This window comes from Lycium barbarum, chromosome 10 (genome assembly GCF_019175385.1).
Source record: "Lycium barbarum isolate Lr01 chromosome 10, ASM1917538v2, whole genome shotgun sequence".
In the NCBI taxonomy this organism is placed as follows: domain Eukaryota; kingdom Viridiplantae; phylum Streptophyta; class Magnoliopsida; order Solanales; family Solanaceae; genus Lycium; species Lycium barbarum.
In genome coordinates, this window is record NC_083346.1 from 13772158 (window position 1) to 13795165 (window position 23008).

At 35.9% G+C, this 23008-nt stretch overlaps 3 protein-coding genes across 3 annotated transcripts; 1 reads left to right on the forward strand and 2 right to left on the reverse strand.

Annotated features, from left to right (window-relative positions):
* The first annotated feature begins 1930 nt into the window (after positions 1–1930).
* Positions 1931–6135, forward strand: LOC132615775 (uncharacterized). Its single transcript, XM_060330373.1, has 2 exons — positions 1931–2324; positions 5497–6135. Exons 1-2 carry the CDS (start codon positions 1998–2000, stop codon positions 5965–5967), a joined length of 798 nt encoding a protein of 265 aa, XP_060186356.1. The 5' UTR covers positions 1931–1997; the 3' UTR covers positions 5968–6135.
* Positions 6136–15909: 9774 nt separating this feature from the next.
* Positions 15910–17426, reverse strand: LOC132614861 (defensin-like protein 1). Its single transcript, XM_060329413.1, has 2 exons — positions 17296–17426; positions 15910–16261 (listed from the first exon to the last, which is right to left on the reverse strand). The coding sequence occupies exons 1-2, from the start codon at positions 17348–17350 to the stop codon at positions 16089–16091; spliced, it is 228 nt and encodes a 75-aa protein (XP_060185396.1). The 5' UTR covers positions 17351–17426; the 3' UTR covers positions 15910–16088.
* A 1953-nt stretch (positions 17427–19379) lies between these two features.
* Positions 19380–22336, reverse strand: LOC132615085 (GDSL esterase/lipase At5g33370-like). The gene is made up of 5 exons (XM_060329639.1): positions 22005–22336; positions 21047–21177; positions 20674–20916; positions 19892–20144; positions 19380–19812 (listed from the first exon to the last, which is right to left on the reverse strand). The coding sequence occupies exons 1-5, from the start codon at positions 22243–22245 to the stop codon at positions 19580–19582; spliced, it is 1101 nt and encodes a 366-aa protein (XP_060185622.1). The 5' UTR covers positions 22246–22336; the 3' UTR covers positions 19380–19579.
* Between the last annotated feature and the right edge of the window lie 672 nt (positions 22337–23008).

Consider the following 23008-nt stretch of genomic DNA (forward strand, 5'->3'; position numbering starts at 1 on the left):
CAAAACTACCTTTAGCGCAGTAAAATACTGCGTTATAGAAACAGTACCAAAAAGCAAAAAAATTGGCCAAACTTTATTTTTTGCAACACTTAGTGTTTTTTTTCCATACTTTGACCAACGATTAGTCGTGTGTCAAAACTCCAAAACGTCAATATTTTATATAGAACCTGATATTTTTTTCTACGTACAATAATGTAGGCCCAATACATCAAGGATACGTAGACGTTCGGATCGTCATTTTAGGAGTTGAAAAGGTGCCCGAAGTAAGTTTTGTTTGAGTTTTTTCCATACTTTGACCAACGATTAGTCGTGGGTCAAGACTCCGAAACGTCAATATTTTATATAGAACCTGATATTTTTTTCTGCGTACAATAATGTAGGCCCAATACATCAAGGATACGTAAACGTTCGGATCGTCATTTTAGGGGTTGAAAAGGTGCCCGAAGTAAGTTTTGTTTGAAAAAACTTAGTGTTTTTTCCATACTTTGACCAACGATTAGTCGTGGGTCAAGACTCCGAAACGTCAATATTTTATATAGAACCTGATATTTTTTTCTGCGTATAATAATGTAGCCCCAATACATCAAGGATACGTAGACGTTCGGATCGTCATTTTAGGGGTTGAAGAGGTGCCCGAATTAAGTTTTGTTTGAAAAAACTTAGTGTTTTTTCCATACTTTGACCAACGATTAGTCGTGGGTCAAGACTCCGAAACGTCAATATTTTATATAGAACCTGATATTTTTTTCTGCGTACAATAATGTAGGCCCAATACATCAAGGATACGTAGACGTTCAGATAGTCATTTTAGGGGTTGAAAAGGTACCAGAAGTAAGTTTTATTTGAAAACTTTAGGGTGTTTTATTTTTTAAGATTTTGATTTAAGCGTGTTATTTTTTAATCAAGACATAACTTTATTTTGAATATAAATATAATTCTAAAAAATATAGGGAGAAAAACTAGTTGTAAAGTCGTCAAACTTTAGATGGTCATAAGTTACGGAGAAATTGTTTTTGCTTCTATAACGCAGTAAAATACTGCGCTAAAGCAGTTAACGGCTTCAATTTTTTTTTGCTTTTTGGTACTGTTTCAACCCCTAAAATGACGATCCGAACGTCTACGTATCCTTAATATATTGAGCCTACATTATTGTACGCAGAAAAAAATATCAGGTTCTATATAAAATATTGACGTTTCGGAGTCTTGACACACGACTAATCGTTGGTCAAAGTATGGAAAAAAAACACTAAGTGTTGCAAAAAATAAAGTTTGGCCAATTTTTTTTTTTTGCTTTTTGGTACTATTTCTATAACGCAGTATTTTACTACGCTAAAGGTAGTTTTGTAACTTTTTTTTTGTTGGGATATTTTAATTCAAAATGATTTTTTGGGGGGTATTTTGATTCCGGACTCCATGCGATGCAGTGCAATGAGAACTTAAGAAGAAGAGGAGAAGACAAGTGGGCAGCTAATGACAACAAATGTCATTGGCTGAAAAGGTAAAAGGGGGTGACTTTTGGTTTGCTCATTCAGGCACTAATTTAGTGTGTGAAAGGCCAAACTGTTATTTTTTGCAGTTTGGTCCTTTCACGCACGAAATTCGTGCGTGAATCCTATTTATGTACTTTTTTTTTTTTTTTATACTACTTTGATTCAACTTTTCTTTTTTTGTACTACTTAAGTCGCGGATTCCGTTACACTTATCTCTCTCTAATAAAATGCACTATAACCAATGGTGGTTACTTTAAAAAGCAATTAATATTAAGAATAAAATAGAAAAATTATAATTAATTCTATTTTGATTTTGTAAATGAATAAATATTTTTAATAATGTGAACGAGAAAATGGATATTTTTTTCTTTTTCTTTCTTGGGAAAATGACGTAAAATGATATTCAATTCATATTTACACACACAAATTCACAAGATAAATAGGCTACGTAGGTCTCCATCTGGTTTGGATATTGAGACAAAGAAAAACTGAAAAAGTACAACAAAAATGTTCCAAAGCTTTGTGTTTGAAGAGCCAAATTTGGTCATCACAGCTATTACTGTTGTGACCTTTATGTTTATGGCCTATTTGGGTATCTCTGAAATTACAGGGAAGCATTTACAGTACTCCAAATTTTGGAATGTGAATACAAATTCTGCTTCTTCTAGTAATTTTCTGCAGAGAAAAATGTCTAGCAAACTTGGGATGTTTATACTATATGCACCAGCTTGTGCTATGGGCTTTGCTTCATTTTTTCTGTACCAAGATGGTGGAACAAGGTTTATGATGCTTAAAGCTGTTGTTACTATCCATTTCTTGAAAAGGGTTCTTGAGGTAACTAACTTCTTCTTCTTGTTTTTTTTTTTTTTTTGTTTCTTTTCCAAAAAAGGGTTCTTGAAGTAACTTCTTGTTTATTTTTTTTCCCTTCCAAAAAGGGGTTCTGGAATTAACTTCTTCTTGTTCCTTGTCCCCACTTTTTTGGAATGTTTCAGTAGCTCAATTGAATTTGGGTAATACACACCTTTGTCCCCTTTTAATGCCTAGCTTTTTTTGTTACTGTTGACAGTCCCTCCTTTTTTGGAATGTTTCAGTGGCTCAATTGAATTTGGATAGTACATACCTTTGTCCCCTTTTAGTGCTATACAGAATTTAGGGGTTCTTTAAGTTTCTTTGAATTGAACCCATTATGGGTTCATATCTACTAACAATAACAACAAACATACCTAGAACAATAACAACAAACATACCTAGTGTAGTCCCACAAGTAGGGTCTGGGGTGGAGGGATGCACACATACCTTACCTTTGTGGGTGGGTGGGCGGGCGAGGGTCTGGGTTCATATCTACTATTTGGTACAATTTTAATAGATTTTTCCAAATAAATTTATACCCCACGTGGAAAGTACTCGGTTCAGATCATCAAGTTACATCTGTCCCCGACTGTTGATGATCTTTAGGGTGTGTTTGGTGATGAAGGAATATGTTTTCATGGAAACTATTTTCCTAGAAAATGTTTTCTCGGAAAACAAGTGGGTTTCTTATTTATGTTTTTATTGTTTGAAAAGTAAGTAAAAAAAAATTATTTAAGTGTAATCTAGCAAAACACTATTGGGGGATGGGGTGGCGAGTGGAGGTTCGGGGGTGGGATAGTCAAGGGTTGGGGGTTGGGGTTGTTGGTTTGGTCCGGAGGACATAATGAAGTCAGAATGTCACTTATGAAACTTGTGCACACCCAAAGTTGGAGATCATACTGCCGGCTGAGGCCAAGTTTGAGGGCATGTTTATGTATTATGCCTAAATTATATGGTCAGAATATTTACATTATTTTGCATACTTAAAGCTACACCAAATAGCAAGAGTAGTGAAACATTTGAATTGATTCCATGGCCTGGACAAACATATACCAATAAAGCATCTTAGATTCCATTCCTCCATATAGTTTACAAGACTTAAATTTGAATGGTGTTCCAAATTTTCCTGCTAGGTTTCTGTAGCTTCCTTCCAAACCAATTGAAGAATGTTACAAATTGCAATTCCGGGTCTAGGCATTACCCATTGTAATCCAGATGTATTAACATATACCACAAGTACCTTGCCCCTATACAAGGACATATGATTAGGATCTTCCACGTCTCTTTCACACATATCGCTAGCCTCTAGCACCTGATGCACTGAATGGATTCCTTTTTCCTCAAATTGCCTTGAGTAAGGCAAGCTTCATGTAGAGTTATCCAATCAAACTGGAAACTTTGGTAGGGGCTTTACATTTCCGTAGTTGACAAGGCGAAGGTCTAGACTACCGTTTGAAGCTAAATTACCCACTACCATTTCCTTTGCATTTGACTATAGTAAATTCAGGGGATGAGGTAAATCTAAAATGATCATGGATTCCTCTATCAAGGAGTGTGCCTCAGCCAATGAATTAATCTTCCATCCATCTCCCACTTTATAGTAAATGTTTTCTTTCAACTATTCCTATAAGTTCTATATATGTTTCCAAGGGCGTACACCAGATATCGTTGGCATGGACAAAAATAGACGTTAACAACCTTCCTTGTCAGAGAATCATCTTTTGCTGTTATACCTCCATAGCCATTTATATAGGAGGCTCATGTTGCATAGCCCTTCCATTATTTGCAGTTTTGTACCCAGACTACCATACTTTTTGGTACTATCACTTATTCTTCCCACTTTTTCGAATAATATTTATGCTTGTTATTGCCTCTCCAAAGATGTTGAAATTTTCTATCATCCAGTAGTAATACTTTGGTGCTTTCTCCCCATCTTAATGTTACGTGAGCCCTTAACACTGCCCTAAGAACATGCATATACATACTTAATTTGCACTGTCAGCCTTTATATTGCTTACAAGATTCCTACTAAATCCACTGGTTCATACCAATCACTGCAATCTTCAGCATGATCAAGTGACTTGAAGTATTCATCTGATGCAAGGAACTAGGTAATTTGTTCCAAGCTGGTTGCTCAATAGATTGAACCAACTTGTATTCATGTCCTGTAAGACTAGGCTTAAATTAGTGTGCTGACCAATTCTGGATCGACATTTTCTTGGTGTTGCGGAGTAATTTGATTTCCTCCAGTTGTTCTTGAGAGAAGGAAGAACTTCTCTATCTAAATGCAAAAATATTTATAATCTGGCCTACCTGGTGGTTTTCTATAGCTCTCAGGATACTAATGCTTTCAGTATTTTTCCTTGCTAAAACTGAGTAGCCTGGAATGTGGCCATGTATATCTTCCACATGAAATAAAACTAGCTCTGGCCTCTGAGTAGTAATTTTTTTTTATTGTGAACAAAAGTCCATATTTGGAAAGTAATAGTTCCCAAATTATTCTATAGATTTGAGTGGTAGGGATACTTATTCAACTACCACGTGTAGCTTCTTTTATCTACTGATTTAGGCACATATGGTTTCTGAATAAAATAGACATATCACAGCAAATAGCTTCGGCATTTACTATTTCCGTGTCACTTCTGATTTACTCCCTATGAATGTGAAGACTTTGTTCTGTTGTTTGGGAGAATATTATTATCCAATAAATCGACTAAACTAAGTATAGATAGTTTCATCATTAGACAGGCTTTTGGCCACTAGATCCTTGATTGGCTTGCAAAGCTTTAAGGTTAAGAGTCAAGACCTTGTGATACGTGATGTGTGGTGAATCTGCTAAAATGATGGTGCGAATTTTGTGGTAAACTTGCATGATGCTTCAAAAGGGCCATCCCACTAACTAAGAGACTAGGATATAGATCTCTTTCTTACATAAGGTTCTCATGATCTGTGCATATACCCCAAATATGAAATGGACGGAATTTCTTTTGCAAATAGTATCTACAGATTAAAAAAAAAAAAAAAAAAAAGACATTGGATTTGTAGAAAGGATGCAACATGGTGTGGATAATTTAGTTACCTAAACATTAGATCTCATAATCAATGTTTTAGAAGGTAAACTTTGAGGAGTAACAACATTGCCCATTCTGCTTTGCAGGTTCTGTTTGTTCACAAATACAGTGGTGGCATGGTTCTTGGTTCAGTGCTCCTTATTTCATCTATTTATTTATCGTTGGCTGTAGTCATCATCTTCATCCAACACTTAACTCTAGGATACACGGAGCCAGAAGTTGATCTGAAGTATATCGGTTTACTGATATTCTTAGTCGGGATCTGTGGCAACTTTTATCATCATTACCTCCTTTCCAAGCTCAGAGACCAGAGAGAGAAGGGCTATAAAATTCCCCAAGGTGGCCTTTTCAGTGTGGTCATATGCCCTCATTATCTTTTCGAGATTCTTGGCTTTATAGGGATTTCATTCATCTCCCAGACATCGTTTTCGTTTTCCTGTGCTGTGGATGTAACTTTGTATCTGATGGGAAGGAGCTATGTTACTAGGAAATGGTACCTCTCCAAATTTGAAAATTTTCCTAAGAATGTAAAGGCTCTGATTCCATTTGTTTTCTAGAAAAAGAATTATGTACTTCGTCTCAAAGTTCCACTCTGGAATAACACTTTTACCATGTATGAAGTTGTTAGCAGCACAATTTGTAACCTGTTTTATAAACTTATCCATCAGTCTTTGACTTGGAACAATGTGAAATATACTGCAGGCAGTATAGTTGCTTTGAGCATTTCTGTTTTGAGTCATATATTTTCTAACATTGCCTGTAAAAAGGGTGTCTGAAGGCGTTGATAAAGATCCTTTTATATCAAAATCACTTTTTGGCAAGTCCATTTTTGTCCAAAATATACTTGAAACTCCAAAGCTATGTTTATATGACTGAGGAAGGGTCTTGAATCATATATTGTCATGTTTGATATAAAAAGGGCATCCAAGTTTTTTAGGAGTGAAAGGTTAAAACCTTGATAAACTATCACCATTTTGTGACTTTATATTTAAATTATTGGATGTTCCTGTTAGCCCACTGGAGTATAAATCCTTTTAAATTTTAAAACCTCTAGTTGAAACGCGGCAAAATATTTGGGATAACTTGTTGAGAAGCGCGTGGGAGATGAAATAAGTCGTAAAAATGAGTCCATTTGGCACAATGACATCATGGTAGTTCAGGGGGTTCTATGAACATCCAATAGTTTAAGTATGAAATTCGCAAGACTGTGATAGTTTAGGGGGGAGTTTTTAGCCTATTCCCTCAAAAAAAAAAAAAAATCATGTGTACTACCACTTGGAACTCTTTGGAGGAGCTTTTAGAACGTGATGTTCACGTAGCATGTCATATTCCTCTGAGAGGTATTTTACTATGAGGTCATGGTAGTTAAAGGGGTTCCTTTAAGAGTCCGGAACCAAAATGACCCAATAAAAGACCAAGTGAACCAAAATACTCCAGAAAAAAAAAATAGGTACAAAAGTACCTTTAACGTAGTAAAATACTGCATTAAAGGACTTAACCGTAACGGCCTGCGTTAAAGGACTTAACCGTAATGGCACGGTTAAGTCCTTTAACGCAGTATTTTATTGCGCTAAAGGATTTTGACTTTCTCCTTTAGCGCAGTAAAATACTGCGCTATAGGAACTATTTACTTTGCTGAAGCTCTCTTTCTTTTACATTTTCACACTTTTTTACATACTTTAGCCGTATATTAATCGTGCTTTGAGACTCCGAAACTTTAATATTTTATATAGAACCCTACTTATTTTTGTGCGATTAATAAAGTAGGCTCAATACATCAAGGATACGCAAAACTTCAGATTGTCGTTTTGGTGGTCGAAAAGTGCTTAAAGTCCATGTTTGTTTGAACACTTGGTGTCCTTAGCTTTACGTTATTTATTTTTTAGAGTTTCATGTTATTTTTAAATTAATGCTTAACTTTATTTCGAATGTGTCACGTTTTTTTTAATTATCAATTTAGGATGTAATACTCTATAAACAATAATAAAGACTAAGATAATATTTATAAATATAAATAGAAACGCTTTAAATATATATTATTTACTTAAACTGTACAAGATTATTGTATATACTAGTGGGTCCCACATGTGGTATGACGGAGACTATCCTTAGGCTTAAGGCTCATACCATCCCCGTTTTTCCTCTTAATAACAGGGCGCTCTAAGTCATGATCATCTCCTCTTCCCTCGCCCTTGCGCCCTTGACTATAACGTGCTTCTTCTTGGGATCTAGTCCCGCTGGCACGCTCACAATCTCAGGCTGAGCTGGGTCTGGAAACTCGACTTCTTCCTTGTCGGGAGTTGCCACCGCAGGCGCCGAAGGATGAACTTGAAAAATATATAATAATTAGTACCATTTCTTATTTGTATTGAATACATTAACGTTTGTTAAATAATCAAACTCGTGTATCGACGGGTGCCTGAGTAGGCTCCTGAGATGGGTCTGGTACAGAATATGAGGTAGTCTCCTGGACAAGATGATGTTCAATGTCCAAATAAAGGTTATAAAAATTAAATAAATATTCACCTTATATTGAATAAAATTGATTTTAAGTAAAAAGCTTACCTATGGCTCGATAGTCTCATGAGAAGACACCTCTAGCTCGGCAGGCTCATGAGTAGGCTCCTGAATGGGTCGCTCTTGTGGACCCACTGGCGCGGAATCCTAAAATATGAAAAAATATGAAATAATAAGTAACATATATATTTAAAATAAGTACTTTAAATAATCAAATATGTATTTTAAATATTGACCTTGAATAAAATTGATTTTAATAAAAAGCTTACATGTGGCTCGACAGTCACATGGGAAGACACCGCTGGCTCGGCAGGCCTATGAGAAAACGCCTGAGTGGGTCGCTCTGGTGGAGCCACTGGCGCCAATCCTAAAATATAAAAAAATACTAAATAATAAGTAACATATATATTAAAATAAGTAATTTAAATGATCAAATAAGTATTTTAAATACTAACCGAGATTAAAAAGTCATCGAAGTCAAGAATTCTGGGTCCGTTTAAATTCCTCACAGGCTGCTCATCACTTAATGACTCGCGTAACGCCGCCCAATCGAAGTCATCACGCTTCTCTATGTACGCATTCTGGCTCGGCTGAGATGAAGACCCAGGTATTTCAGCAAGTAGGAGCGCCGGCGTAAACGTAGGTGACTGTCCAATTGAACTGCCATTGGCCTGTAACGGCTGCGGATGACTAGAACGGGAACGACCTCTGGAATGGGAGCGGCCTCATCTACTAGATGGTTGATGTGCCGCGAAATTACGGGATATTCGATGCTAATTCCTTAAGCTTTTGTGACTCTTCAAGCACTTTTGGTGTTACTTTTTGTGTATTTATGTCGCTTTGTAGGATAAAATGTCCGGAGAGCATAATGGAGCAAAATAGAGCAAAAATAGAACAAGCAGCACTTTCTGGTAGCACATGCTAGCAGCACTTGCTGCAGCATGTTGTGCATGCAGCACCTGCGAGTGGCACTTGCTGCAGCATGTTGTGCATGCGAGTGGCACTTGCTGCAGCATGTGCTGCACGCAGAGCATTTTTGTCCACAATTTGTTCCCGTTTTGGAATGTTATAAATACTCTTTTAGGGTTTGTAAAACATAACTTTGGCCATATTTTCAAGCTTGGAGAGCTAGGGTTTCATCTACACCATTGGAGGAGGAGATTGGAGCACCTTAATGAGATATCTCTTAAACCTTTCTTCAATTCCTTGTTTTGTATTGAATATTTAAGTGTGTAGTATTTTCTTCTTTCACTTGAATCTTGTTTATGATATTAGGCATTATCAAGTGTTGGATTAAAACTCTTGTTATGCTTATGTATTGAATGATTTTTATTGCTATTAAAGTGGGTCTTTGTTATTTTAATTAATCATGTTCTTTAATGTTTCTTAAGGGATTAGCTAACCCCAAGACTTGCCCATTTATTTGATTAAGCTCGGAAGAGGAAATCTAGGTTGGGAAACAAGAATTTGGGTCATTAAACCCATCTAATAACTTGAGCTAGGAATAGGAAAGTTATTTGAGATTCAATTGGTTGTGCTTGATATCACACTCTAAGGCTTGGAAAAGCTTAGAGTGAAATTCAATGATTTGGTTAGAAGACTTTCAATGAGATTTTAGAAACCATTATCTATTAACATAAACCCGCTCTTAGTTGTAAAAATCATAAAATATATTGGATCGTTACTTGAGAGTTCCTTGTATCCAAGCTTGTGGCCATTGATCATTTTATTCGCTTTCTAGATTAGTTTATATTTTTGCATTAGTTATAATTTTATATAAAAAAAAACTAAATTATTATCAAGTGTTTGGCTTAGCGTAGAAAGTGATAATTCCCAACTTGTTTAAATCGCCTAGCATATTGTTCCCTGTGGGATCGACCCCGACTCATAGTTGGGTAAATTATATTGCATACGATCGTGCACACTTTCTCTTTAAGGAGTGGATTTGGACGTTATCAATGGTGTCTTCCACCACCGGGTCCTCTAGCAGCACCGCGTCCTCTACTAGCACCGCGTCCTCTGGAAGCACCGCCTCCTCCTCTGGCAGCACCACGTCCTCCTCCTGGCGCCGCCTGATACTCAGCCTCTGGAACAGGATCATTCATGCGCCTAAACTCTCCTGCCTGCCGGATACCATCCTCGGATATACGTACCATCTCGGGGTAAGGCATATGCTCTAACCCCAATATGTGTAATCTTTGTACGGCCACCAGCTGTATTTGTGTTCAACAGTAAAAAAAGTTATTTTTAAAACGTAACAATTAATACAATTAAATAAATCTAAATACGATAAATTTACCAACGCCTCGTACTGCCCGTGAGTGCTAAGTATCCTACATCCCTTGCGGGACGCAAAGCTGGGTTGCCGATCAATCGGCGTGTGATCCCATGATACCAGCGCATGTAATCCTGAATGGGAGTCACATGGCCGACCACCGCTAAAGTGCCCAATCTGTGCTACCAACAGTGGATCTGGACACCCATGAAATCCAGAAATGCATCATTAACAGCGGCTCGATCGTCCCGCTGGTAGTGTCGGAGCTCATGACGAACGTCAAGGGGTATACTCTGTGTATACCCAAACTGTCGTAAGACGCGCTCGGGCATGTGGTCCTCAATGATGTCCAGGTGTATCAATGGACACCGCGACCTCCACACCGCCTGACCTGCGTGCAAAAGGCCAGCAACTAATCCAATATAGCAGCGTACATCGTCCATATAAATAGCTGCATAAAATATAAATACAAATTAGTGATCACCAAGTAGAAAAGATGTTTAATTAAATTATTAATGTAAAGTTAAAGAGTTTTACCGCACCGTCTGTCATGTGATCAAGCTGGTCCCGGAATGGAAGAATATTGTGGTGCATATTCACATCCCGGTCAAAACCTGCCGTCCACCTCCTCGCACAGGGCATGTCAATATCGAGGTGATGCCTAGGTATGAGCTGAAAAGGCAGCATCCTCTCCCACGTCCATAACTGTAAGCGATATTAGAAAATATGATTTTTTTAGTCATTGTTTCAAGAGGTTTATTTACATTAAAGGAACGCACACTTAAAATATTACCTGGGAAGAGCAAAAAATCCACACACATCGCTGACACGGCCAATAGACGCTCGGCATAGGCATCTGTAGAGGTACGCCAAAACAGCATCGCCCCAGTTGTAGTCTCCCAAGCTGTCCAGATGCTCCAAGAAGGCCAAATATCGTAAGCTGACATAAGCACCCGATGAGTTCGGGAACAAGATGCCCCCGAATATGATAAGCAGGTACAAACGGGCATGACGACCAGCAACGTCCTGCTAAGTGTCGTCCTCAACAGAATGCTCTGCCAGCAAATAAGTGCAGAGTGCACTAATCTGCACCCGACTCTGTCCCGACATCAGGGATGAAGTGGGTGAGCCTAGTCAACTCCGTCACCCATGTACTACCAGAAGAAGGCTCGTACCGAGTGTATAATGGCTCTCCATCTACCCGTAATCCAAACCAGACCTCCATATCTTGAAGTGTAATTGTGGCCTCACCAGTGCGAAGATGGAAGGTATGTGTCTCCAGCCTCTACCGCTCAACCATGACCATAATGAGCGCCCAATCATGTTGTACCTGACCAACGGACACACAACGCTAGATACCGCCCTGAAATAATATCTCTAACACGCAGGGGCGTGGGGGCGCTCGCGTAAAAGATCCCACGCTCTCTGCCACCTACAGGGACGGAGCCTAGTCGATATCGCTATAGCGCCAGTCCATAATAACTCTGACCTATGATTGTCTTGCAAAGACAATACTGATCTATCATCGGGCCCCGGGTGATCATCGAGCCCCGGGTGAACATTCGGATCCATGAAAGAGTTGGGTCTGTGGAAACTAAATTATTCATTATTCTTGAAATTAAAGAGAAATTATATTAACTAATTAATCATTTATAGGGAATATGTGAATTATGTTGTATTATATCTTGTGAATAATTAACATGCGATAAACAATTTCACAAATAAATAAAGTAACAATGCCATAATTAACAAATAATAGGAGATGACTATATTTTTTATAACTAGTCTCTATGTACGTGCGTTGCACAAATATTTCTTGTCGATTATTATAATATTATTTATATTCTATTGATAAGCAACTTGAAAAAATAATATCTAATTATTATCTTGAATACAATATTTATTTTGAATGTATAAAAATTAAATATTTACTGCCTCGCACGATTCTGAATATTTGATTTGGTAATTTTGTTATCAATCTTTAGTAGAAAGTCTTTTCCCAAAATTATTTTCACTCTCTAACCAAATATTGGAAGAAAATAATTATTTTTCAGAATAACTTTCGTCATATTAAATGTGCAGTAAATTTAATATGTGATAGTAAGGACACGGGGTTTTGAATTATGTGATGGCAAAGACTTTTAAGTTAATTAGTTTGGGAATTAAAATTCAGCAGTAGTATTTGCTTAGAATTCTATTTTGAATATGTGATATATTTTTAGTTGACCAAAATAGCCAACACAAATATGATGAAATTAGACTAAAAGAGTATATTCGTCGACCACATATTTTTCTAGAAACTTTGCATTTTATAGTTAACGTATCTATTTATGAAATTCATAATAATATTTATTTCGGTGAACATATATATTAAAAGAAGAACTTTAACTATTCTTTTTTTAAGTTTAGTAAATGATCTTTTATTTATTTATTTTGTGTGTTACCTAGTTGACATAGAACAGAATTATATAAATATCGTGTTCTTAACCACAGATTCATCGAGTTCTCTTAAATTTAGGTTCAGTAGTTAATTTTTTTTTTTTGTTTTAATATGTTACCTAGTTGACATAGAATAGAATAGTTAACATATATATTCATGCTTTTAAAATAATATAGAGTTAACAATTCATAATCAATTAACAAAATAATAATTCATAAACAATTAACAAAATATCAATTCATAATCAACAATTAACAACTAATTAATTAATCATGGCATATGTTACAAATAGTAGTACATTACTATATTAAACAATTAACAAATTAACAATTCATAAACATCTAACAAATTATCAGTTCATAAACTTTTAACAAATTAGCAATTCATAAACGTAAAACAAATAATAAATTAGACAAGGGGGGGGGGGGGGGGGGGGGGGGGGGACAGTAGCAAAACGCTACTACCCAGCTCGATCAACAAAAAAAAAAAAAAAAAAAAAAATATCGCGACGATTAAATGTTAAACATGCTTAGAATATAATGTATTTAACAAGATACTAATAAAAGTTCATAGTAGAAAACCTTAATCGAAGATTGTTGAAGGGTTGTTTTAATTGAGTTGGTACGCCGCTTTTTTCCAAAATTCAAGCTTAGAATCTTGCTCCTTGACTTGAATAACCGAGAATCTAAACTTTCCCGACGAAAATTAATAGAAAACGATGTTTTATGAAGTCCGACCACCTTAAAAATGCCTCTAACGGCGTTTTTAAAAAAAAAATCGCCGTGGAAGGGACCAGTGGTGCAAACCGATGGGGTTTTATGTTAGTTCCTATGGCGCAGTATTTTACTACGCTAAAGGAGAAAGTCAAAATCCCTTAGCGCAGTAAGATACTGCGTTAAAGGTACTTTTGTACTTTTTTTTTTGGTATTTTGGTTCACTTGGTCTTTTATTGGGTCATTTTCCGGACTCTTCTTTTTGTTGGGAATAAAATAGACCCGCAAAAATAATATTCACGGTATTAGTGATAAACGCGGAACACTAAGTTATGGTTAAATCAGCAAGAATAAAACGCAGCAATAATGACACCAAGATTTTACGTGGAAACCCTTCTGAATAAGGGAAAAACCACGGCCAAGAGGAGCAGCTGATATCACTATAGTAAGGAATTTTACACTGTGTAGTAACGAGTATAAAATACTACTAAGACCACTACAGCCTCAAAAGAAAAAACACTCTTTTGATTTTCCCACCTCACTACAATATCACTCACACTCTATTTTTCTTCACAGACTATTTTCTTATAGTCTATGGAATACCTCACTTAGCTCTCACTCAGATGTATTGTCTGAGATTTTGGTGTGTATAGCAAATGATCTTGGTGTTGATACAAATGAACCATAAGCCGCCTATTTATAGGAATGAATTTCCTATGATGAGGTAAGCGCTTACATCACAACTATGATGAGCTAAGCGCTTACATCACGACTAAGATGAGGTAAGCGCTTACATCACGGCTATGTGAACAAAAGAATTGACTTGTTGGCCAATTCCACAATTGCTACCAATGTGATTTTGTCAAAGGAAGAAAAATCTTCCTTTCTTAAAATATGGGATAGAGGACTGGACCCCACAAATCTCCCCCTCCAGTCCCATTCACCTGAAGGAGGGTACACTGGCTTCTAATTTGAGTGCATGCCGACAAATTCTTTGCACGATTCGAACTTGTCTCTCGGTACCACCTTGGTCAGCATATCTGATAGTGCGACACACTTCTGCAACTTCGACTGCCATGGTATAGCTCCCCCTGAGCTTCCTCTTAGATACCTGAGTATCCACTTCATAGCTTCCCAATGCTCTTTCCCTGGATTTTCGAGAAATCTGCTAACAACACCGACTGCATGAGCAATATCTGGTCGAGTGCATACCATTGCATACATCTTGTTGGTACGAGTTTTTCGAGCATACAAACTTTCAAGATGCTCCCATAGGGTCCGAGCATGTGTCTCTCCAGAAATATGGTTCAACACATTATCGTCAACCCACTGTCTAATAAAGCCGCAAACCTGCCGATGCAACAAATTCCACTCTTCATCTGATTTATTATCAGGCTTTTTATTGGCAAAGACAGGTTGATGAAAATTCTTGACATAGAGTAAATCTTCCATTTTGCCCTTCCAAATGGCATAATTTACGCCACTCAATGTAACCATTCTACTAGTGTTGGCTTCCATCGTTTATCACAAATACAAATACTATTTTATTCGAAGACCAAAGTAATTCTTTTCTGATGTGGAAGTTCAGACTGTGCTGCAACCACAGAGCATACTCAGACAGAACCTTGGCTCTGATACCACTTGATGGGAATAAAATAGACCCGCAAAAATAATATTCACGGTATTAGTGATAAACGCGGAACACTAAGTTATGGTTAAATCAGCAAGAATAAAACGCAGCAATAATGACACCAAGATTTTACGTGGAAACCCTTCTGAATAAGGGAAAAACCACGGCCAAGAGGAGCAGCTGATATCACTATAGTAAGGAATTTTACACTGTGTAGTAACGAGTATAAAATACTACTAAGACCACTACACCCTCAAAAGAAAAAACACTCTTTTGATTTTCCCACCTCACTACAATATCACTCACACTCTATTTTTCTTCACAGACTATTTTCTTATAGTCTATGGAATACCTCACTTAGCTCTCACTCAGATGTATTGTCTGAGATTTTGGTGTGTATAGCAAATGATCTTGGTGTTGATACAAATGAACCATAAGCCGCCTATTTATAGGAATGAATTTCCTATGATGAGGTAAGCGCTTACATCACAACTATGATGAGCTAAGCGCTTACATCACGACTAAGATAAGGTAAGCGCTTACATCACGGCTATGTGAACAAAAGAATTGACTTGTTGGCCAATTCCACAATTGCTACCAATGTGATTTTGTCAAAGGAAGAAAAATCTTCCTTTCTTAAAATATGGGATAGAGGACTGGACCCCACACTTTTAACATCCAATAGTTTAAATAAGAAACTCGCAAAACGTTGATAGTTTAAGCGACTTTTAACCTGTTAACTCTTTTTTATACTAACTTTGTACCACTTTGCTCATTATTTTGAAAGATCTTCTGGTCGGATGCTCATATTCTTTAACCCTTTTCTTTTAAATGGGAATATATATACTTTCTATGACATATATGTATTTCTTCTTCCTGAGCAACTTGACCATATATAATTAAACGGAAATTCAAACATAGTCCTATTGGAAGATGGATTACATTCATCTATTCATATTTGACTTTCAAGGGAAATTAAAGTTCCAAGCCTTCCAAAACGAAAAGGAAAAGGAAGTTAAATTAATAGAATTTTCTGGCGCAAATTCAAATTAATCAGGCCTCAAAATGAGTCCCGGACACCAAGCAGGAAACCAAAAAAAAAATTAGCAGAGCTTAGTGCAATAACACTTGCGTTGGACGCCAACACAGTCACCACCAGAGAAGCCTTCATTTCGGCAAACAAGAGCACAATTGTGATCACGCAAGCAGGGACCATGATAGCCATGGCTAGGGGACATGCACACTCTTGCTTCTACTTGTGGCATTATTTCCATTTCTGCATCCATATATCAACAAAAAGAATACGTTATTAATTAGTTGATGAGATAAGAAATAAATATAACTCCGTCTATGTAACCTTTGCAAACATGAATAGTTTTAAGTCCCAATAAAGAAAACGAATTGAGGTAAATTGACAAAGTAAAAAAGAAAACAGGAATTAGATGCGAAATTTGTCACAAGCAGAATTAGTTGCTAACATGACTTTTTGATAATTTATTGCTAATCCGTCACTAAATAGTTAGCTATGAAATTTTATTGTATAGTGATAGAAGTTGTCCGTAGTTAATTCCTGTTTATTCATCAGTGGCAGATCCAGGATTTTTACTCTAGGGGTTCGGAAAAACCAACAAAAGCTAAATATAAATAATAATAATAATAATAATAATAATAATAATAATAATAATAATAATAATAATGTTGTTACTAGCAATCGAACTTAGGACGCTATAGACAATTTTGAACATCCTGGACCACTTGAGCTAACAATTTGCATTTGTTTAGGGTATTCAAAAGTTAATAAATGTACATAATCACAAAAAATCTACCCTATATATACATTGTATTTTCTTGCTGAGGGTGTTCGGATAACACCCTCTCTACCCTGTAAATCCGCCCCTGATATTGACGATCAGTACTAAAATATACTATCTACTATGATGAATCTGGATGAATATTATGATTTATATGTCTGATTCCAACAGACTATTTAAGATTGGAATGTAGTTGGTTGGTTGATTAGAAAATGCCGCTCTCTATATAATCCGGTTTAATCTTGTAGTCCAAATTATCCTGTACCATGAAGTATTTGAAATAGTAGTAATTACTAAAATAAAAAGATCTATACAAACCATCGAAGTAATTCCATATCCAACTGTCCAAAGATGAAAATCTTTATTATATATACATTTTGAATCATTCATGAACATCACAGCAAAAATGATTAAAACATTTATAGTTTGTACGTAAATAAGTAGCTGTGCAGCAAAATAAACGAAAAAGGCTACCGATGATTGATGAAGGGACACTTACCTGAGGCAAAAATCATGAGAAGCACAAAGAAAAGCCCAAAACATTTCCTCTCCATTTCTGAATTGATTTCAACTACTAAGCTCACTATAATAATACTTTGAGAAGAGAAGGGTTTTTTAGTTCAAGGTGGGAAGTGTGTTAAGACCACTGCTATATATAGATAGAGGAAGGTTATTTCAGAAAATTAATCTAGAAATTAAACCTTAATTAACATGTCCACTGAGAAAATTTGAAAAAAAATAAAAAATTGATATCTCAGCCAGGGAATCTTTACTTTTGGTTTGAAAAAAAATCACGTGAGGCCCATACTAAACGTGATAATTTCGTCAGAAAGAGTGGACATTAAACAAAATTATCCGGTACATGGCGTGTATTGGCTGAAGGAGAATCTTCATTGATCCAAGTATATACAGGGGCAGATTTTTTAAACTATCTGTAATTAATTTTAATCTTGTGATAACTTGGTTATCAATTTTATCAGATTAACAATTTTCCCAATTTATTTGATACATTTTTCTTTTAGTCCATAAAAAAAATGATACATTTTTATATTTAGAAATAATTTAACTTAAAACTTCCTCTTTTACTTGTAATGGAATGATATACTGTCACACAAATATCTATAATTTGTTTTAGAAACTTTCTTTCTTTCTTAAATTCAGTGCTTAGTATCACATACTACTCCCTCCGTTCACTTTTACTTGTCCACTTTAAACTTTTCACGCTATTTAAAAAATAATAAATGGAGTACATAATTTACCAATGTACTCATATTAATTGATGCATATTTTTATTGGATTTGAAAAATAATTTGAAGTGAGTAATTAATACTATGGGTAAAACAGGAAAAAATAAATTGTCTTCTCTTGATATGCTAAAAGTGACAAGTAAAAGTGAAAATCTATTTTTAGAATAATGAACAAATAAAAATGAACGGAGAGAGTAGTAAATTGGGATGGAGAGAGTAAAGAAATTTACATGTAATTATCTAGTAAATAACGTGATTGTATAAATTTTCATTTACACTTAAACTCAATCTTGATATATCTGGCTCACGTGCTTGTGCAGAGGTACCCATACACTAGGCTACAAAATTATCCAACTATTCATTGCGTTGCTTGTCCTATGCTATATTAATATTTTTTCGCGTCTCTGACTTCTCATATTTCAATGGTAATGTACCATTTCTAAGGAAATTTTAGTTGCATTATATTTGCGATTTTCATGAACAGAGTGCAGTTAAGTTAATCTTATCACTTGCCGAGGTAATCTAGTCGCAACAGAAAAGGTTTAGAAATGTATTATTGAGAGTTTAAAATTTGTACACTAATAATTAAATCTTTGAAAAATACTTGCTACACTCGTATCTATGGAAAGATGGTAAGTTTTATTCTTCGCAACCTTACTTTAATCAAAAGACTAAATGTACATCCAAATAAGGAGTTTCATATTGGTATTGACACATCACTTTATGTCGTTGTATGTATGAGCACAGGAAAGGACCGCCTGATCACGACGTGATTTTGTTTGTTCTTCGATCGGTTGAAAAAAAAATGTCTTTGGCAATTGAAGAAGCACTTCAATAAATAGATTTCAAGCACCAAAATTGATATTAATGCACTTGTAGTTACTAGTTAGTGATGGAGTCGGAAAATTCTAAACAAGAATTTTAGAAAAATAATAGAATATCACACATAACATTTGAACCTATGAAAAGCAAAACAATAAACCCAATGGATTGACGTAAATTCGTATTTTAATTGTGCTTCCGTAATTCCGTTAGTATTAGCTAACTTAAAACTTATAGATAATTCAACTAATTTTTTATGACAATAAAAACATCTTAAATTACGAATTACGAATAAGTTAGAGATGTTGTGATGAATTGGAACTCCTTAAGGCGGGTGATTCAACAACAATTGCACAAGAATAGGAGTATTAGTACTTGAATAATTAATGTCATATTCATTGACCCTTGGTTTCTCAAGTTCAACTACTACATTAATAAAAACTGTTGGCTATAGCACTGACTAATAATTGTAATGTCATAGGTTAGCTGGAGAAATGCATTAACCAAATTCGAGTAGATGAAAGTGCCAGAATTACATTTCAACGACATTACACTCCACCTACAAATTACATTACTGTATTTTGTGAATGAACATAGCACACTGCTAAACTTTGGAAATTTTAAAAGAGCACATGGTAATGTGCTGGAGACAACTTATTATATGCAAAAATCTGCAATAAACGGAAAAGGTAATGAACAGATTCCGGAAATATATCATGCCTCGGAATCCATGGCCAGAATAGTACTGAGATTCATTGGTGTCATGTATTGTGACGAACCAGTCATGATTTGTTGCGCAATTATTTTATTTGCCCTTTCGGATGGGTGGAACGGATCCCAAAATGCGTACACATCTCTATTCGGGCACAAGTTAGACAGTGGTGTACAGAGGCCAAGACCATTGTATGGCCCTTGCCCACAACATGCTACCTTTGATGTTATGAATCCTGCCAAGAACAGAATTAAGGTCAATATAACAGGACATGTGAATTTAAAGCATAGGTTTTAGGAAATTAAACTGCTTACCAAATGCTTGTGGATTAGTGATGAAATCAAGGTGCATTGCTTGTGTGTTTGCAGCAATGAAAACATTGCTGCCCACTTGACTGTTAAGGCCCTGCAACATTTGAGTAAGTTGCGGGTTGAATAGGGCTGCAGCTCGTTGCAACTCGACTGCACATTCCCCGTTCCTGCTACGTTGGGCAAGTTCTGCTGGGACACAACCCAATGGTCCAGTACCGGTCACAAGGACTCTACGAGCTCCCATATCGTAAAGCCTCTGCAATAACATTGTAAAGGCAATATTAGAAAGAAAAGAAAATGATTAGTTTCTGTAACATTAAAAGTTCTCTATATTTTCTACTAGCATATAAATAAAAAAGAATGAGAACTCAATAAAAAGGGGGTGGGTTTTTTTTTTTTTTTGTCGGGGGTGGGGGGGGGGGGGGGGGTGGGGAGGGAGAGGTTTACATTTAAGTGGAGTATTTATCTACCAATACAAGACTCCGCAGAACTTCAAACAACTAAATGACATGTGCATTTAATATTGTGCTCACAAAATAGACACCCATTACTCCAACTACATTAATGTTGTCTGAATCTTTCTAGTGACATGTCATTTTGACAACAGCTACCAGCATCAGTTGCTAACCAATTATCTTGGTGAAAAGTTATTTTGATAGTAACTGTCATATTGAATGAAGACCCTTATACTGCAGGTCAATGTTACGAGGCCAAATCAGAGGGGTCGTCTCTGATATTATCCCTATTTTTTACTGAACTTGTACAAGAAATCATGTTACACTTACCATCAAGATTTTACGGTATTCTGATATAATAAAAGGGACATAATCTTGGAGAGCATATTGGCGCGACCGTGCAGAGTTGGGCACGAGATAGTAGTTGTTCACAAAGTCATTGCCTCCAAGAGTAATAAGAACAAGAGCTTGATTTATAAGTCTTTGGGTACTTGCTTCTCCAATTTGGGCACGCACTCTGCTCTGGTATTGCCTAAAGTAATCCAACTGCTGCGGCATTCGAATTATATTGACCTGCATATATAGCATATTTACATATTAAACTAAAGTGTATCTAACTAGACAAACAAATTAAAATGTTTAAACAAGAGATGTTAGCATATTAAATGGAAATAATTGAATTTGGACTAGTGTTTGTATGTACAAATTGGATGCCAGTGTCATTTAAAATTCCAATTCCAGCAGATGCAAAGTTGGCACCAACAAGAAGCCTTTGTCCATTAAGCTGTGGACTCAAGTAAGGCAGTGGTGATTCTGAAGAACCAATTTGCTGACCTGAAAAAGTAAAATAATTAAAACTGATTAACTGTGTGGCTAAATATGATGTAAATGTTGCTCTTCTGTTCAGCAAAAGATAAAAAAACTCATCAAGCTAATTTTGTATCAAATGGTATATACAGATGTTAGCCTTCTTCATGTTACACATATGTCTTGACAACTCATGCATGTGAAAGTATGTAAAATGTTATACCTTCTCATATAGAGTACTTATTTTTATGGACGGTTATCGATAGTAATTTTTTTTATGTAACTTCTTTTTTACATTATTTGTATTTGTATATAGAAGTTAAACTCCTAAAGGAAAACTATAGGTAGTCTGTCTAAAAGGTAAGATAAATAATTTGCAAAATAAGATAGATTACCTTCTACAACAGGTTAAAATTACAATTTCAGTGATAAGTTAAATCCTTTCATAGAAGAGGCAGTGAAACACAATTAGGTGCTAGTGTGAAAAACAACCAAATGCACAAAGGACCCACATTCTTACATTGTACGAGGAAGGGGTGTGATGTAAGCAGCCTATACTGGCGCTCGAGCTATGAGCTGTAACTTACACTAAGACAGCCTTATTGTTATTCTAAAGGTCCCCTTATGCTAACGTACAAAGCATCCCTAGTTCGCGCATGGTCCGGGAAAGGACCACACCTCAAGGGGGTGTGCTGCAGGTAGTCTAGCATGACGCAAGCATCAGTGGCTGATTTTACTTTGTTCGAACCTATTACCTATAAGTCACATAGAAATAATTTTACCGTTGTTTGAAAGCTCCCTTCTGCTAGTGTACATTAAAAAATAAAATAAAAGCAGAGTAAAATGGACTCAGCTGATAATGTCAGGAATGTTGAGGCCATTGGAGAAACGACCAGTTGCCCTGCGAGTTGGAAAATCAATGCCATAAGGAGGTGAATCTGCCCTTGCAGTAGTGGCCAAATAATTATTATTGCCACTGTCAACAAGTGAGTCTCCAAACACAAAAAATGCCCGAGCCTCAGTTTGAGAAATAGCCACTCCCAAAATCAAGGAAAGGCTGAAAAAAATGGAAATAGTAGAGTTAGTTATGGCCATTTTGGTAAGAGTAAAGTCACAAAAACACCTACAAAATCTAAGTGTTTTTGTGGAGACAGATATAATTAGTTTGTGTGCACTTGCTAGTAAGCAATTACACAGGTATATATATAACATGCAAAGACAGTGAATACTTAAGGGGTGAATTAAATGGACCAAGTTGGCACAGTTGGAAAGAAAAAATGGGACCAGTAGAGCCAAATAAGGAGCAAAGATTATAGAGGTAGTTTGATGCATGTATTCAATTTGGACAGTTGAAAGCTGTTTGGGTAGTGTTGTAGTTATTTCTAATCATAACTATTCCTTTTTTCCGAGCCTAACACTAATCTTTCCTTTGGAGGTTCAAACCTTTTATTACTACATTTTATACTCCTTGCCATCAGAGGGAATCCAATTTGAACCTTATGAGTTCTAAATTTTACAACAATTTCAAGTGTTAATAATTGAGTTCTAAATTTAGAATTTAAGCATATTTAGTGTATTCATAACGTAAATACGGTGTTTAGGACAACCCTACTGAGTTCGGACAAAACTCATAAGTTAACGTACATTGCCTTCTAGCTTTACCCCTGCATGTCTATTCATATTATATGTCTTTTAAGGTCTTTGTACACCCTTAAAAAAGATATCTAATAGCCTCAATTATAAGAGTATTTGTCTAGAATTATTTTTTATCTCATCGTAAACGTCTAATACACTACTTAATTGCAACAACAAGGGTAGATCTTCGGGCAATTCTAAACTAATATATGACATCTTCTTT

Excerpts from the sequence above, each read along its gene's own strand:
- LOC132615775 (XM_060330373.1), top strand. The coding sequence starts at position 1,998 with ATGTTCCAAAGCTTTGTGTTTGAAGAGCCAAATTTGGTCATCACAGCT. Across the intron at positions 2,325-5,496 it reads TCTTGAAAAGGGTTCTTGAG|GTTCTGTTTGTTCACAAATA; the intron begins GTAACTAACTTC and ends TCTGCTTTGCAG.
- LOC132614861 (XM_060329413.1), bottom strand. The coding sequence starts at position 17,350 with ATGGAGAGGAAATGTTTTGGGCTTTTCTTTGTGCTTCTCATGATTTTT. Across the intron at positions 16,262-17,295 it reads TCTCATGATTTTTGCCTCAG|AAATGGAAATAATGCCACAA; the intron begins GTAAGTGTCCCT and ends ATATGGATGCAG.
- LOC132615085 (XM_060329639.1), bottom strand. The coding sequence starts at position 22,245 with ATGGCCATAACTAACTCTACTATTTCCATTTTTTTCAGCCTTTCCTTG. Across the intron at positions 21,178-22,004 it reads CAACATTCCTGACATTATCA|GTCAGCAAATTGGTTCTTCA; the intron begins GCTGAGTCCATT and ends TTACTTTTTCAG. Across the intron at positions 19,813-19,891 it reads CACTAATCCACAAGCATTTG|GATTCATAACATCAAAGGTA; the intron begins GTAAGCAGTTTA and ends TGTTCTTGGCAG.